The sequence below is a fragment of the Phocoena sinus genome, chromosome 2 (assembly GCF_008692025.1).
Source record: "Phocoena sinus isolate mPhoSin1 chromosome 2, mPhoSin1.pri, whole genome shotgun sequence".
Lineage (NCBI taxonomy): Eukaryota > Metazoa > Chordata > Mammalia > Artiodactyla > Phocoenidae > Phocoena > Phocoena sinus.
In genome coordinates this window covers 82,142,406-82,154,430 of record NC_045764.1, presented here as the reverse complement: position 1 = coordinate 82,154,430, position 12,025 = coordinate 82,142,406, and the positions used below count along the sequence as shown (strand labels likewise).

Genomic DNA, 12,025 nt, shown 5'->3' with positions numbered 1-12,025 from the left:
CTCATTTTGCTTAACTTACTGTGCTTGGGGTCTCCTTTTCGCAGGCTGCAGGTTCATAGTTTCCGTTGTTTTTGGTGTCTGTCCCTAGTGGCTAAGGTTGGTTCAGTGGGTTGTGTAGGCTTCCTGGTGGAGGGGACTAGTACCTGTGTTCTGGTGGATGAGGCTGGATCTTGTCTTTCTGGTGGGCAGGTCCATGTCTGGTGGTGTGTTTTGGGGTGTCTGTGACCTTATTATGATTTTAGGCAGCTTCTCTGCTAATGGATGGGGTTGTGTTCCTGTCTTGCTAGTTGTTTGGCATAGGGTGTCCAGCACTGTAGCTTGCTGGTCTTTGAGTGGAGCTGGGTCTTGGTGTTGAGATGGAGATCTCTGGGAGATTTTCACCGTTTGATAGTACATGGACCTGGGAGGTCTCTTGTGGACCAACCTCCTGAACTTGGCTCTCCTACCTCAGAGGCACAGCCCTGACGCCTGGCTGGAGCACCAAGAGCCTGTCATCCACACGGCTCAGGATAAAAGGGAGAAAAAGAAAGAAAGAAACAAGAAGATAAAATAAAATAAAGTTATTAAAATAAGAAATAATTATTAAAATTTTTTTAAGTAATAAAAAAAAAAGAAAGAGAGCAACCAAACCGAAAAACAAATCCACCAATGATAACAAGTGCTAACAACTATACTAGAAAAACCCAAAAAACAAAAAAACAGACAGACAGAACCCTAGGACAAATGGCAAAAGCAAAGCTATATAGACAAAATCACACATGGAAGCATACACATACACACTCACAAAAAGAGAAAAAGGGGGAAAAAAAATATATATCGTTGCTCCCAAAGTCCACCTCCACAATTTGGGATGATTTGTTGTCTATTCAGGTATTCCACAGATGCAGCGTACATCATGTTGACTGTGGAGATTTAACCTGCTGCTCCTGAGGCTGCTGGGAGAGATTTCCCTTTCTCTTTGTTTGCACAGCTCCTGGGGTTCAGCTTTGGATTGGCCCCACCTCTGCGTGTAGGTCGCCTGAGGGTGTCTGTCCTTTCCTCAGACAGGACGGGGTTAAAGGAGCAGCTGATTTGGGGGCTCTGGCTCACTCGGGCCGGGGGGAGGGAGGGGTATGGAGTGCTGGTTGAGCCTGCAGCGGCAGAGGCCAGTGTCACGTTGCACCAGCCTGAGGCGTACTGTGTGTTCTCCTGGGGAAGTTGTCCCTGGATCACGGGACCCTGGCAGCGGCAGGCTGCACAGGCTTCCGTGAGGGGAGGTGTGGAGAATTATTTCATCTTGCTGGCTGCAGCAGCAGCCTTCGTGTCCCATGCCTGTCTCTGGGGTCCGCACTGATAGCCGCGGCTTGCACCCATCTTTGGAGTTCCTTTAAGCAGTGCTCTTAATCTGCTCTCCTCGTGCACCAGGAAACAAAGAGGCAAGAAAAAGTCTCTTGCCTCTTCAGCAGCTCCAGACTTTTTCCCGGACTACCTCCCGGCCAGCCGTGGCGCACTAGCCCCGTTCAGTCTGTGTTCATGCAGCCAACCCCAGTGCTCTCCCTGGGATCCGACCTCTGAAGCCCGAGCCTCAGCTCCCAGCCCCAATCCGTCCCAACGGGTGAGCAGACAAGCCTCTCGAGCTGGTGAGTGGTGGTCGGCACTGATCCTCTGTGCGGGAATCTCTCTGCCTTGCCCTCTGCAGCCCTGTTGCTGCGCTCTCCTCCATGGCTCTGAAGCCTCCCCCCTCTGTCACCTGTAGTCTCCGCCCGCGAAGGGCCTTCCCAATGTGTGGAAACCTTTCCTTCACAGCTCCCTCCCAATGGTGCAGGTCCCGTCCCTATTCTTTGTCTCTGTTTTTTCTTTTCTCTTTTGCCCTACCCAGGTACGTGGGGGAGTTTCTTGCCTTTTGGGAGGTCTGAGGTCTTCTGCCAGCATTCAGTAGGTGTTCTGTAGGAATTGTTCCACATGTGGATGTATTTCTGATGTATCTGTCAGGAGGAAGGTGATCTCTGTGTCTTACTCTTCCGCCATCTTGAAGCTCCCCCCTTCTGCTCATTTTTAAGGGGATTGTTTTTTCGGTATTGAGTTATGTGAGCTGCTTGTATATTTTAGATATTAACCCCTTGTTGGTTATAGCATTTGCAAATATTTTGTCCCATTCCATAGGTGCCTTTTTGTTTTGATGATGGTTTCCTTTGCTGTGAAAAAGCTTTCAAGTCTGATTAGGCCCCATTTGTTTATTTTTGCTTTTATTTCTTTTGCCTTGGGAAACTGAGCTAAGAAAATTTTGCTATGATTTATGTCCAAGGATGTTTTGCCTATGTTCTCTTCTGGGAGTTTTATGGTGTCATGTCTTATATTTCGGTCTTTAAACCATTTGGAGTTTATTTTTGCATATGGTGTGAGAGAGTGTTCTAATTTCATTGATTTACATGTAGCTGTCCAGCTTTCCCAATACCACTTGTTGAAGAGGCTCTTTTCTCCATTGTATGTTCTTGCCCCCTTTTTTGTAGGTAGGTGTGTGGGTTTATTTCTGGGCCTTCTATTCTGTTCCACTGAGCTATATATCTGTTTTTGTGCCAGTGCCACACTGTTTTGATTACTGTAGCTTTGTAGTATTGTCTGAAGTCTGGGAGGGTTATGCTTCCAGCTTTGTTCTTTTTCCTCAGGATTGCTTTGGCAGTTCTGGGTCTTCGTGGTTCCATATAAACTTTAGGATTATTTGTCCTAGTTCTTTGAAAAATGTCATAAGTATTTTGATAGGGATTGCTATCTAAGTCTGTAGATTGCTCTGGATAGTATGGCCATTTTAACAATATTAATTCTTCCAACCCAAGAGCATGGGATATCTTTCCATTTCTTTGAATCATCTTCAATTTCCTTTATCAATGTTTTATAGTTTTCAGCATATGGGTCTTTCATCTCCTTGGTTTTTTTTTTTTAAATAAATTTATTTATTTACTTATTTTTGGCTGCATTGGGTCTTCGTTTCTGTGCACGGGCTTTCTCTAGTTATGGCGAGCAGGGGCTACTCTTTGTTGAAGTGCACGGGCTTCTCACTGCAGTGGCTTCTCTTTGCTGTGGAGCATGGGCCCTAGAGTGCGCGGGCTTCAGTAGTTGTAGCACTTGGGCTCAGTAGTTGTGGCTCACGGGCTCTAGAGCACAGGATCAGTAGTTGTGGCACATGGGCTTAGCTGCTCTGCAGCATGTGGGATCTTCCTGGACCAGGGCTCGAACCCATGTCCCATGCACTGGCAGGTGGATTCTTAACCACTGCACCACCAGGGAAGCCCCTGTCCTTGCTTTTTTGAGGGGAGAATTTGCTGAGCTCTTCAGTCTGCCATATTAGAGGTCACAAGTTTACTCAAAAATAGTTTTATTGAGATACAATTCTCATAGCATACACTTCACCCATTTAAAGTATATAACTCAGTGTTTTTTAATATATTCACAGATATGTTAAACTATCAGCACAGTCAATTTTAAAACATTTTCATCATCTCAAAAAGAAACTCCTTGCTCTTTAGTTATTGCTCCCTATCCCCTCACTCCCTCTCTTCCTCCCAGCCCTGAGCAACCACCAATCTACTACATGTCATCTCTTTCCTTTTCTTAGTAAGCCTGGTTAGAGGCTTATCAATTTTATTGATCTTTAAAAAGAACCAGCTTTTGGTTTCATTGATTTTCTCTATTAATTTCCCATCCTCAATTTCATTGATTTCTGCTCTAATTTTTATTATTTCTTTTCTTCTCCTTACTTTGTATTTAATTTTCTCTTCTTTTCTTAGTTTCCTAAAGTGGAAACTTAGAAGATTGATTTTAGGTCTTTCTTGTTTTCTAATACATGCATTCAATGCTATAAATTTCTCTTTAAGTACTGCTTTCCCTGCGTCCCAGAAAATTTAAGCTGTATATTCCTTTATATTTACTTCAAAATATTTTAAAATTTCTCTAGCAATTTCTTCTTTGATACATGTGTTATTTAGAAGTGTGTTGTTTAATCTCCAAGTATTCTGGGATTTTCCAGCTATTTTTGTGTCACTGATTTCTAGTTTAATTCTATTCTTTTAAATTTTAAAGGTGTGTTTTATAGTCCCAAATGTGATCTACGTTGGTGTATGTGCTGTGGGTTTATTTATAAGACACTACCAAAAATCCTTTATATCCATATCTTTATTTGAACAATTTTCTATAATATCTAGGAGAATACAGCATTAGTGATGCACACTTACTAAGTACAACATTAGACAACTACAAATTTAGAGCATAAATGTCAATCTGATATTGTTTTGGTTTTCATCTTAGCACTAGGTGATATCTGGTGAAAATCCATGTTTCAAAGGCTTTTGTTGATATGAGGTGTATTATTAACTTATTCTTTAAAATTCCATGTGAGATATGCTGGGGTAGGTTTAGTTTAAAAGTAGTATTGGTTGATAATGCGTTTCACTTCTCAGTACTTTTGCTTTGTTTTTTTTGTTTTTTTGTTTTTTTTTGGCGGTACGCGGGCCTCTCACTGTTGTGGCCTCTCCCGTTGCGGAGCACAGGCTCCGGACGCGCAGGCTCAGCGGCCATGGCTCACGGGCCCAGCCGCTCCGCGGCATGTGGGATCTTCCCGGACCGGGGCACAAACCCGCGTCCCCTGCATTGGCAGGTGGACTCTCAACCACTGCACCACCAGGGAAGCCCTACTTTTGATTTTTAATGGATGACTATTTTACCTAAGAACTTTTCAAACATTAACTATATCATGTTTTTCTATGTAGATCAGAGTAGAATTTCTTTTCCAGATCCAACAAGGGAAAACATTTGAAAAACTGCAATGGGCAATGTTCAATGTCATTGTAGTTAAAAGGCATATCCATTTCACAGTAAGTTAACAATTAAAGTTAGTAATCAAAATACAATATATCAAATGTCATAAGCTCATTTCTGTGCAACACTGTTACAGCAATTTAAATTTTCCAAGGACACATGAAAATCAACCTAACTCCAGTGTTCCACAAAAATACATAACTAGGAATCATAAATTATAACACACATACCCACATTTAAAGGAAAAATTCAGCATATGTTGGATAAAATTAAATGGCTCATGTAGAGAGCCTGAAATGTCGACCACGTTTTTATAACATATAATGACAATATTGAAAACTACTGACTCTGAAAAATGCCATGAAAATGTACTGACCTACCAAGCACAGAATTGCACATACCAGATTCAACTCAAAAAACATTTTTTTCCAAATATTTCAAGAAACATTACAATACTAAGGAAATGTTAGTCATTTTCAGACATCTTAATGAATCTAATAACACCCATTAAATTGAGCTAATGAACATTTTAGCTAAACCAAATTATAAAATTAAAAAAAAATGTATAAAATGCATTTTGGCAGATATTTTACATAGTGCTTTTCAGTTCCTGATCTATTGAGAAATCTACTGTAAACTCAGGTTCACTTAATTTAGGGTAATACTGAATACAGTGAATTAGAATTTATAGCACTCTTTCCTATTTTCACTCCATCTTTGATATGCGTAAAGGGTTCTCAAAATTTTTTTTAATGAATGTCCATGAAAGATTTTACAGTTCTACCTTTTAGCTTTACTAAGCACAGGTCAGTTCAGTGGAAAACAAGCCATTTAAATATTACCAAGAATCTAACTTATCTCTATATTTCTTCCATATATTCATTTGCTTAATTGTAACACAGAGCCCCCTAACCTCAGGAAACACTCTCTCAGACCACATTTCATTGGCTCTGAGATTGCTGCTGCCTCACAGTTCTAATACCTGTTTGGAAATGAGAGAAAAGAACGGAAGGAGAAGTAACAGGAGGGGAGGGTCATGCAGAAAGGGAACGAAGGAAGAAAGGAGGCCACACCCACCCAAACCCTCACAACACCTTGAGAAACAGGGCAAGATACCCTTTCCAGGCAAGACATGCCCTTACAGAGGAGAAGTTCCAGAGAACTTAAGGCAGCTCTAGGAGGGAAGGGAGCAGGGGTTAAGGCGGCCCTCACAGCACAGCCTGAGAAGAAATCACAATGCACTTACCCATACACTGAGCCTAACACACATGCACACAGCACACCTCTTGGCTCCAAAGCCAACACTGGAAGCATGCACACACCGTCATGTTCAACTACACACTGACTTATGTGTGGCCTGCCTGGGAGACAGCCCTCAGAAGGGACCCAGGGGCTTGGCCTGCAGCTGCAGGTTCTCTGCAGGCTGCACAGCTCACCTGGTGGCTCTGACAGTGACTCTGAGGTCTGTGTGTTGAGAGCGACCTTCCTCTTTCCTTTTGGGAGGCTCTCACCGCCTCTTGTCAGGCTGGGAGAGCTTGCTACTAATTAATGACCAAAACAGAGTACTGTACCCTCCAGGGGGGCACTGATTCATTACAAAAGCCAAACCTAGTTATAGCAGGTAACTACAACAAAGAGGAAACCACAAGGCACCCCATCTGATTAGCACCAAGAACTTGGTACCCATCATTTCCTCACCTCCCATATGCCAGTTGCCAACTCTGATAAGGAAAAGGAGCACCTCTTGCTGGACTGGGGCCTCCCACAGGTACCAGGAGGAACAGAATGGAACCTCAGGGCTTTCTAAAGTCTCCTGCCCCGCATGTGCCCTCAGTGCCACTGCTGCATATGGGAAGACAGCACAGCTGGAGGGCTGAGTGACCTCAGGCAAGTCACTGCCCTTATCTCTCTCTCAAATTATCATCAGCTAAGGACTGTAGTAGCTGCCCTTCTACCTTCTAGGGCTGCTGTGAGGACACAATGAGGTAACAGAGAAAGGCTGAAGTGAAGCATAGCCAGACACAAGGTACTGTCTCTACATTACCTTTCACCAGGAGAACTGAAGGGCCACACATGACATTTTGCTTTCTGTTTTATTCTAAATAGTTGAAGATACTGAAGACTCTGTGTGTGTGTGTAAGAAAGAGAGAGAGAGAGAGAAAGAGAGAGAGAGAATATGAGGACATCTCAGGATGGTGCCAGATGCCCTTTTACCTAGGGTTACCAGGGAAGTCATTTCTCACAACAATCACTACACTGAAATTCTAATAAAATATTTTCACGGCCTCCGCCACTGTTATTAAAAGATTTGATCTATATTATACGTAATCACTTACTCAGAAAGAGACAACTCTCAATTATCCATTAAAATGAAGGAAATAATAAAGTAAATGACACAAACTGGCCCGAATCCCCAAATCTCCTATCAGGTGGCTTTGGAATATATATTGTTGTACTTTTGCAATTGACGAAAGAAGTGTCAGGTGCATTTTCACAACTTCCAAAGGAATAATGAAGCTACACTTCATGGAGTTTACCCCATACTCATCTTTCCCCTTCATTATAGTTACTCTCAGGCAGAGCAAAGCCTTAACCTAAGAAAAGCTACAAGAAGGGAAACTGCTTCTAAGTTTTCAGCTTTGCTTTCCAAGGTGTGAGCTGAGTTTCTCTGTACAGTGAGTGGGGAGGAGACTACTGAGAAGGGGCTATTAAAACAATGAACTGTTGCTTTCTCAAATAATTCTTTCTTTGAATTCCTATTGTATGTCATAGAGGAATTATGAAAAAGCAAATTAGTGATAATGCTAAAGATCGTACTGCAGAGAAGTGAGAACAGCAAGAACTCATGCAAAGAGTGGCCTGAAGGGTAGGCCCCAGGCAGGCCAGTGGGGCAACTGAGGACTGCCTTCACCCACAGCCTTCAAAAGAGTCAGAGCAGGTGAATGGACAGGTGATGGGACACAGGATGCGGCTGAAGGAAGGGACAGAGTGAGCAGATAAATGAGTGGGTGGACGGAGTGGAGGGCTGGTGCAGGTGTGTTTGAAGCTGGGTGAGAAAGTGTGGATGGACAAAGGGAAAGGTGAGCAGTCCTCAGTGGCCGAGGATACCCACAGTCAGCAGAATATTCCTGCATCCTCAAGAAAGTAGGACACAGAATGACTTACCAGGACTTGGGGTTCCCTGGTTGTAAGGTATTTCTGTTATGACTAAAGATCTTTAGACCACTAAGAGAAATTAATTCAGATCCGCTTCTGGGGTTTTAGATAGGCCTTGGAGGAAGTTGGAGCCCTGAAATATCATAATCTTTGTGTGGCCATCCCTGAACAGGAGAGACTCTGGCCCAGGTGTGGAACAGAGGCTCCAGCACTTTGCAGCAGAAAGATGGAAGACAGGAGAGAGAGAAAGGCCCAGACAAGACATGCTTCAGGATATGAGCTGTCTGCAGGAAAGATAAAGGGCTGCAGTGGCGGTGGAAGCTAGAGCGTGATCCTGAAGACCTGACAAGACTCAGGGTGTGTACGGGACATGCTACACAGGACTGAGCTGGGAAAGGGCCTGGGAGGATTTCTAGGTCTGAGGGGGAGAGCCTACAATCATGGTGGCATATTTTGGAGCATCTCTCCCACCCAAGTCCCATCTATGTTCTTAAGACTCTGACAGATTCAGTACTAACCACGTGGTTTCAACAGTTCATTGAAAACCACACTGAGAACCAGGGAAAATAGAGAAAATTGAACTGAGTTAGTATTTTTCTTGGTTTTGCAAATGAATAAATGTATCCAAACTGAATACAGCAGTGCACAATTCAATAAAAACTACCTAAACTCATTAACTTTGAAAAAGCATGTACATAAATCATGTACATTTAAGAAAGATTACAGCTACACAAACCTGTGATTTTACATTTTATTAATCCCTCAAAATTAACAGGCACCAAACACTAGTCTTTCCATTAGAGGGTAACCTTACTGAGTACCTGCATCTCACTTCTCTGTGGTTCAGGTACGGCGAGGAGAGAACTTCAGATGTGGAAGGGACCTTAAGAACCAGCTGTCTAACACTCTCACTGAATAAATGAGGAATTTGAGGCCCAAATAAGTTAACAGACAGAATTTATCTTTTAATAGCAATATTTATCACTGATTTGAAAATGTTTCACTTGCATTTATAATATTGCACATATTTTAATAAGATGTCTTTTTTTATAGATCATCTAATAGTTAATTTATATAAATCTATGATTGTAATTCAGAACCAAAGTTTCTAAAGAAAGCTAAGAATTTGCTTTTGCACAACCTGAAACATTTATTGTATAAGATTTGTAGGAAAAATGGAGACTACGTTTAATGAGAATTTCAGAATGAAAACATATAGAATCTGGGTCTTATTAAACCAAATCCTCTGTAAAATTCAGCAATCTCCTTATATTTTTATATAGGTCAATGTATTTCTAATATGATGCTCTTTAAAGTATCTAGTGGTATTGAGAACATTTATAGAAGTTGCAAAGCCTAAAAAATGGAATCGTAATTATTTGTTATATACTTTCTTTTGCATAATTTATAAAATAATTAAGATTTCAAGACCTAAATCATGAATATTCTGACAATCCTCTCTAGATATTGACTGACATTAATTCTTAAATAAATTAAGAAGAAAGAAAACCTGTCAAGGTTGAAAATATGCACTGCAGGAAGCAGATCTGATAACTAAAAATAGGTCACTTCACAGAACACTGTACCCTGATGTGATATGTGCCCAGGGAAAATTAATGAGCACATCAATGTAACACATCCTGAATAAAGGACATCAATAATAGCCACTTTGCCTAATCCTATCCCTAAATGTCAAACATTGTGTCATATTACTACATGACTTCCCAGTGTCTGCTACTTGTGCAGGTGAATCTGTAGCTATGTGCACATAATCCAGTTGAAACTGAGCTGATTGAACTGTAAACAGAGTTGATAAAAGAGAAGCTTATTATTGTAGTGCCTAATATGAATATCGCTTACGTTTTAAAGAACATAGTATGTAGCAGCAATTTAAAATGCTCAGTAAACTATGGTACAAACGGACTTCCATGCTCTATAGCAAACCAACATTCTCTTAGTATCTCTACATCATAGTGACACATAGAGGGGAGCTACTTGGCCAGTTACTTTACATATTGCCAGTTTATTTCTTTGTTCCAGTTGGACAGTAGCAACATAATTGATTCCTAAACTGGTATGATATGTACTCAGTGATGATTTTTCTTTCAATTCTTCTGGTTAGCACACAGGAGGTTCCTTATTGGTACCTTTCTAACAACAGCTCATATTCATATCTGGAATTTAGGTTTTTGATATCATTTAGATGCAGTGATAAGGATTCAAAATAAATGCTGGCAGCTGAAGACACATTTTTTTCCTTCCTTCCATCATTCACCTGCACGTCAACTGCAGATACCTAACTGATCAAGGATGAGTGTTGTTAAAAGGTAACACAGCACAAAGGAGCCTATCTTTCTTTCCAAGATGATGAAAAGTATTCTAGGGGGAGTTCCAGTCAATAACCCCTTGTTTGGGAGATAATAAGTACCATCTCTTTTAAAATGTGTTTTCAGTACCTCACTTGAAATAATGGGTTATTTCAGGCAAGTATTGTATTGTCAATATTTTCCTTGATATCACTTTCAGACCCGTGATATGAATCCCAGGCCCAGGCTGGCTGGAATCTGGATGGTTTCTAGTGCAAGGGAAGATGGGTTAAAAGGAAAGGTGACAGGAAAGATGTGTTTAGCATCCATGAGCAGCTGAGGAGAGTCTTTCCTGTCTCGTAAACGCATCTGAGAAGATTAAAAAAAGAAAAACAAAAAAACAGAGCATCAATTCTTTGAATCTATAAAGATTTTTTTTGACAAAATTCTACCAAAAATCCTCAACTAATGAAGAATATTTATATTTGTTTTAAAATCACTTCATTTTTCCAATAAGGTGTTATCAAGAAAGTTAATGCACTATAAAAATGAGATAAAATAATTATAATAAAAGCTGCATTACCCTTCAATAAATTATAAAATTTCCATTCAAACGACTGTGTTGGTGAATCAAAGCAAAAGAAAGCCTGGGAGATCTTACCTGTATAGTACGAATAAATGACACAGAGACTCTTTCTTCAAACTCGTTAACTGGAGTATACAAATTCAACACTTTGACAATCTGGGAGAAATAAAATGATCAAAGTCTTTAGCATATTATCAAATACATACATGCTGGGTACCTGTTATCTGGAAAACTAAAAGGATCTCTGCATACAGTTTTCAGTTCTACTCAGGGCTTGGTTAGGGCAAGAGGGGAGAGGGAGTGGTTCTGAAGGCACATTTACCTTTATTAGCTGAATTTTTAAAATAAGAATGTATTAATATAATATTTTACACTTTAAGAAGCAACATAAATTTGAAAAAACATGAAAAGTAAAAGTGCTCCCACCTGCATGCTCTCAGTCTCTCAAAGTAACAATAGTTAACAGTGTCCTGTGTATTCAGCTAGTTACTTTCTATATGTATTCTATGTGTAATCTATGTAAGATTTCTATGTTTTGAGATAAGTGATGGACATTAAAAAATCCAAGAGTCAGCACAGAAATAACTAGGCAAAAGAAATGTGGGTATGTTTATGCCTATGCCTTGCTTCATGCTGTGGCCATTGTTCTCAAATGCCCTTCCCATCTTTTCATTTCCTTAAATTCAATGCACAGCTAAATAAGACTTTCCCTGAACGATCAGTTATTGCCCCTCAGCACCATTTTGGAATCCTCCCTCTAGCTAATTAGTGCTGAGGGCTTAACTACCTACCAATGGGCCAGCACCAGCCCTGGCCTCCCATGAGCCCTGTGACCAGCCGTGCTATAAGCTGGCCCTGCCAAAAAATGGGCAGCAGAAACCAAAGGAAACAGGGTGGGGCAGCCAACCAGGCCAGGGGCCAGCCCCACCCACCACTGAGCCAACAGTAGTTCAGCCCTGCCACAACAGAAGGGCCTACACAGCCCACATAGCGGGTACCCCTAGACATATAGCTCTGGTGACAAGAGGGCAGCATGCTTCTGAGTGCTATAGGATGTTTCCTTCTTTAATATTGGGAAATGTATATGAGCTACTTAATACACAGAAAAAAGACAGCAAACTGGGCAAAATGAGAAGACAGAGCAATATGTTCCAAACAAAGGAATGAGACATAACCTCAGAAAAAG

General features: G+C 41.1%; 1 protein-coding gene across 9 annotated transcripts in view; it reads right to left on the bottom strand.

Annotated features, from left to right (window-relative positions):
- Window positions 1-4,131: 4,131 nt before the first annotated feature.
- Window positions 4,132-12,025, bottom strand: part of MYO5A (myosin VA) — a 194,244-nt gene continuing 186,350 nt past the window's right edge. For 4 of the 9 annotated variants that reach the window (XM_032621152.1, XM_032621156.1, XM_032621160.1 and 1 more), the window contains 2 exons: window positions 10,915-10,995; window positions 8,888-10,622 (listed from right to left, as the gene is read on the bottom strand). In XM_032621152.1, the coding sequence (XP_032477043.1) occupies window positions 10,470-10,622; window positions 10,915-10,995 (234 nt within the window). In that variant the 3' untranslated portion in view covers window positions 8,888-10,469. Of the gene's footprint in view, window positions 10,623-10,914; window positions 10,996-12,025 lie in introns of all 9 variants that reach the window. The other 5 variants (XM_032621153.1, XM_032621154.1, XM_032621159.1 and 2 more) reach the window with 3 other exon arrangements.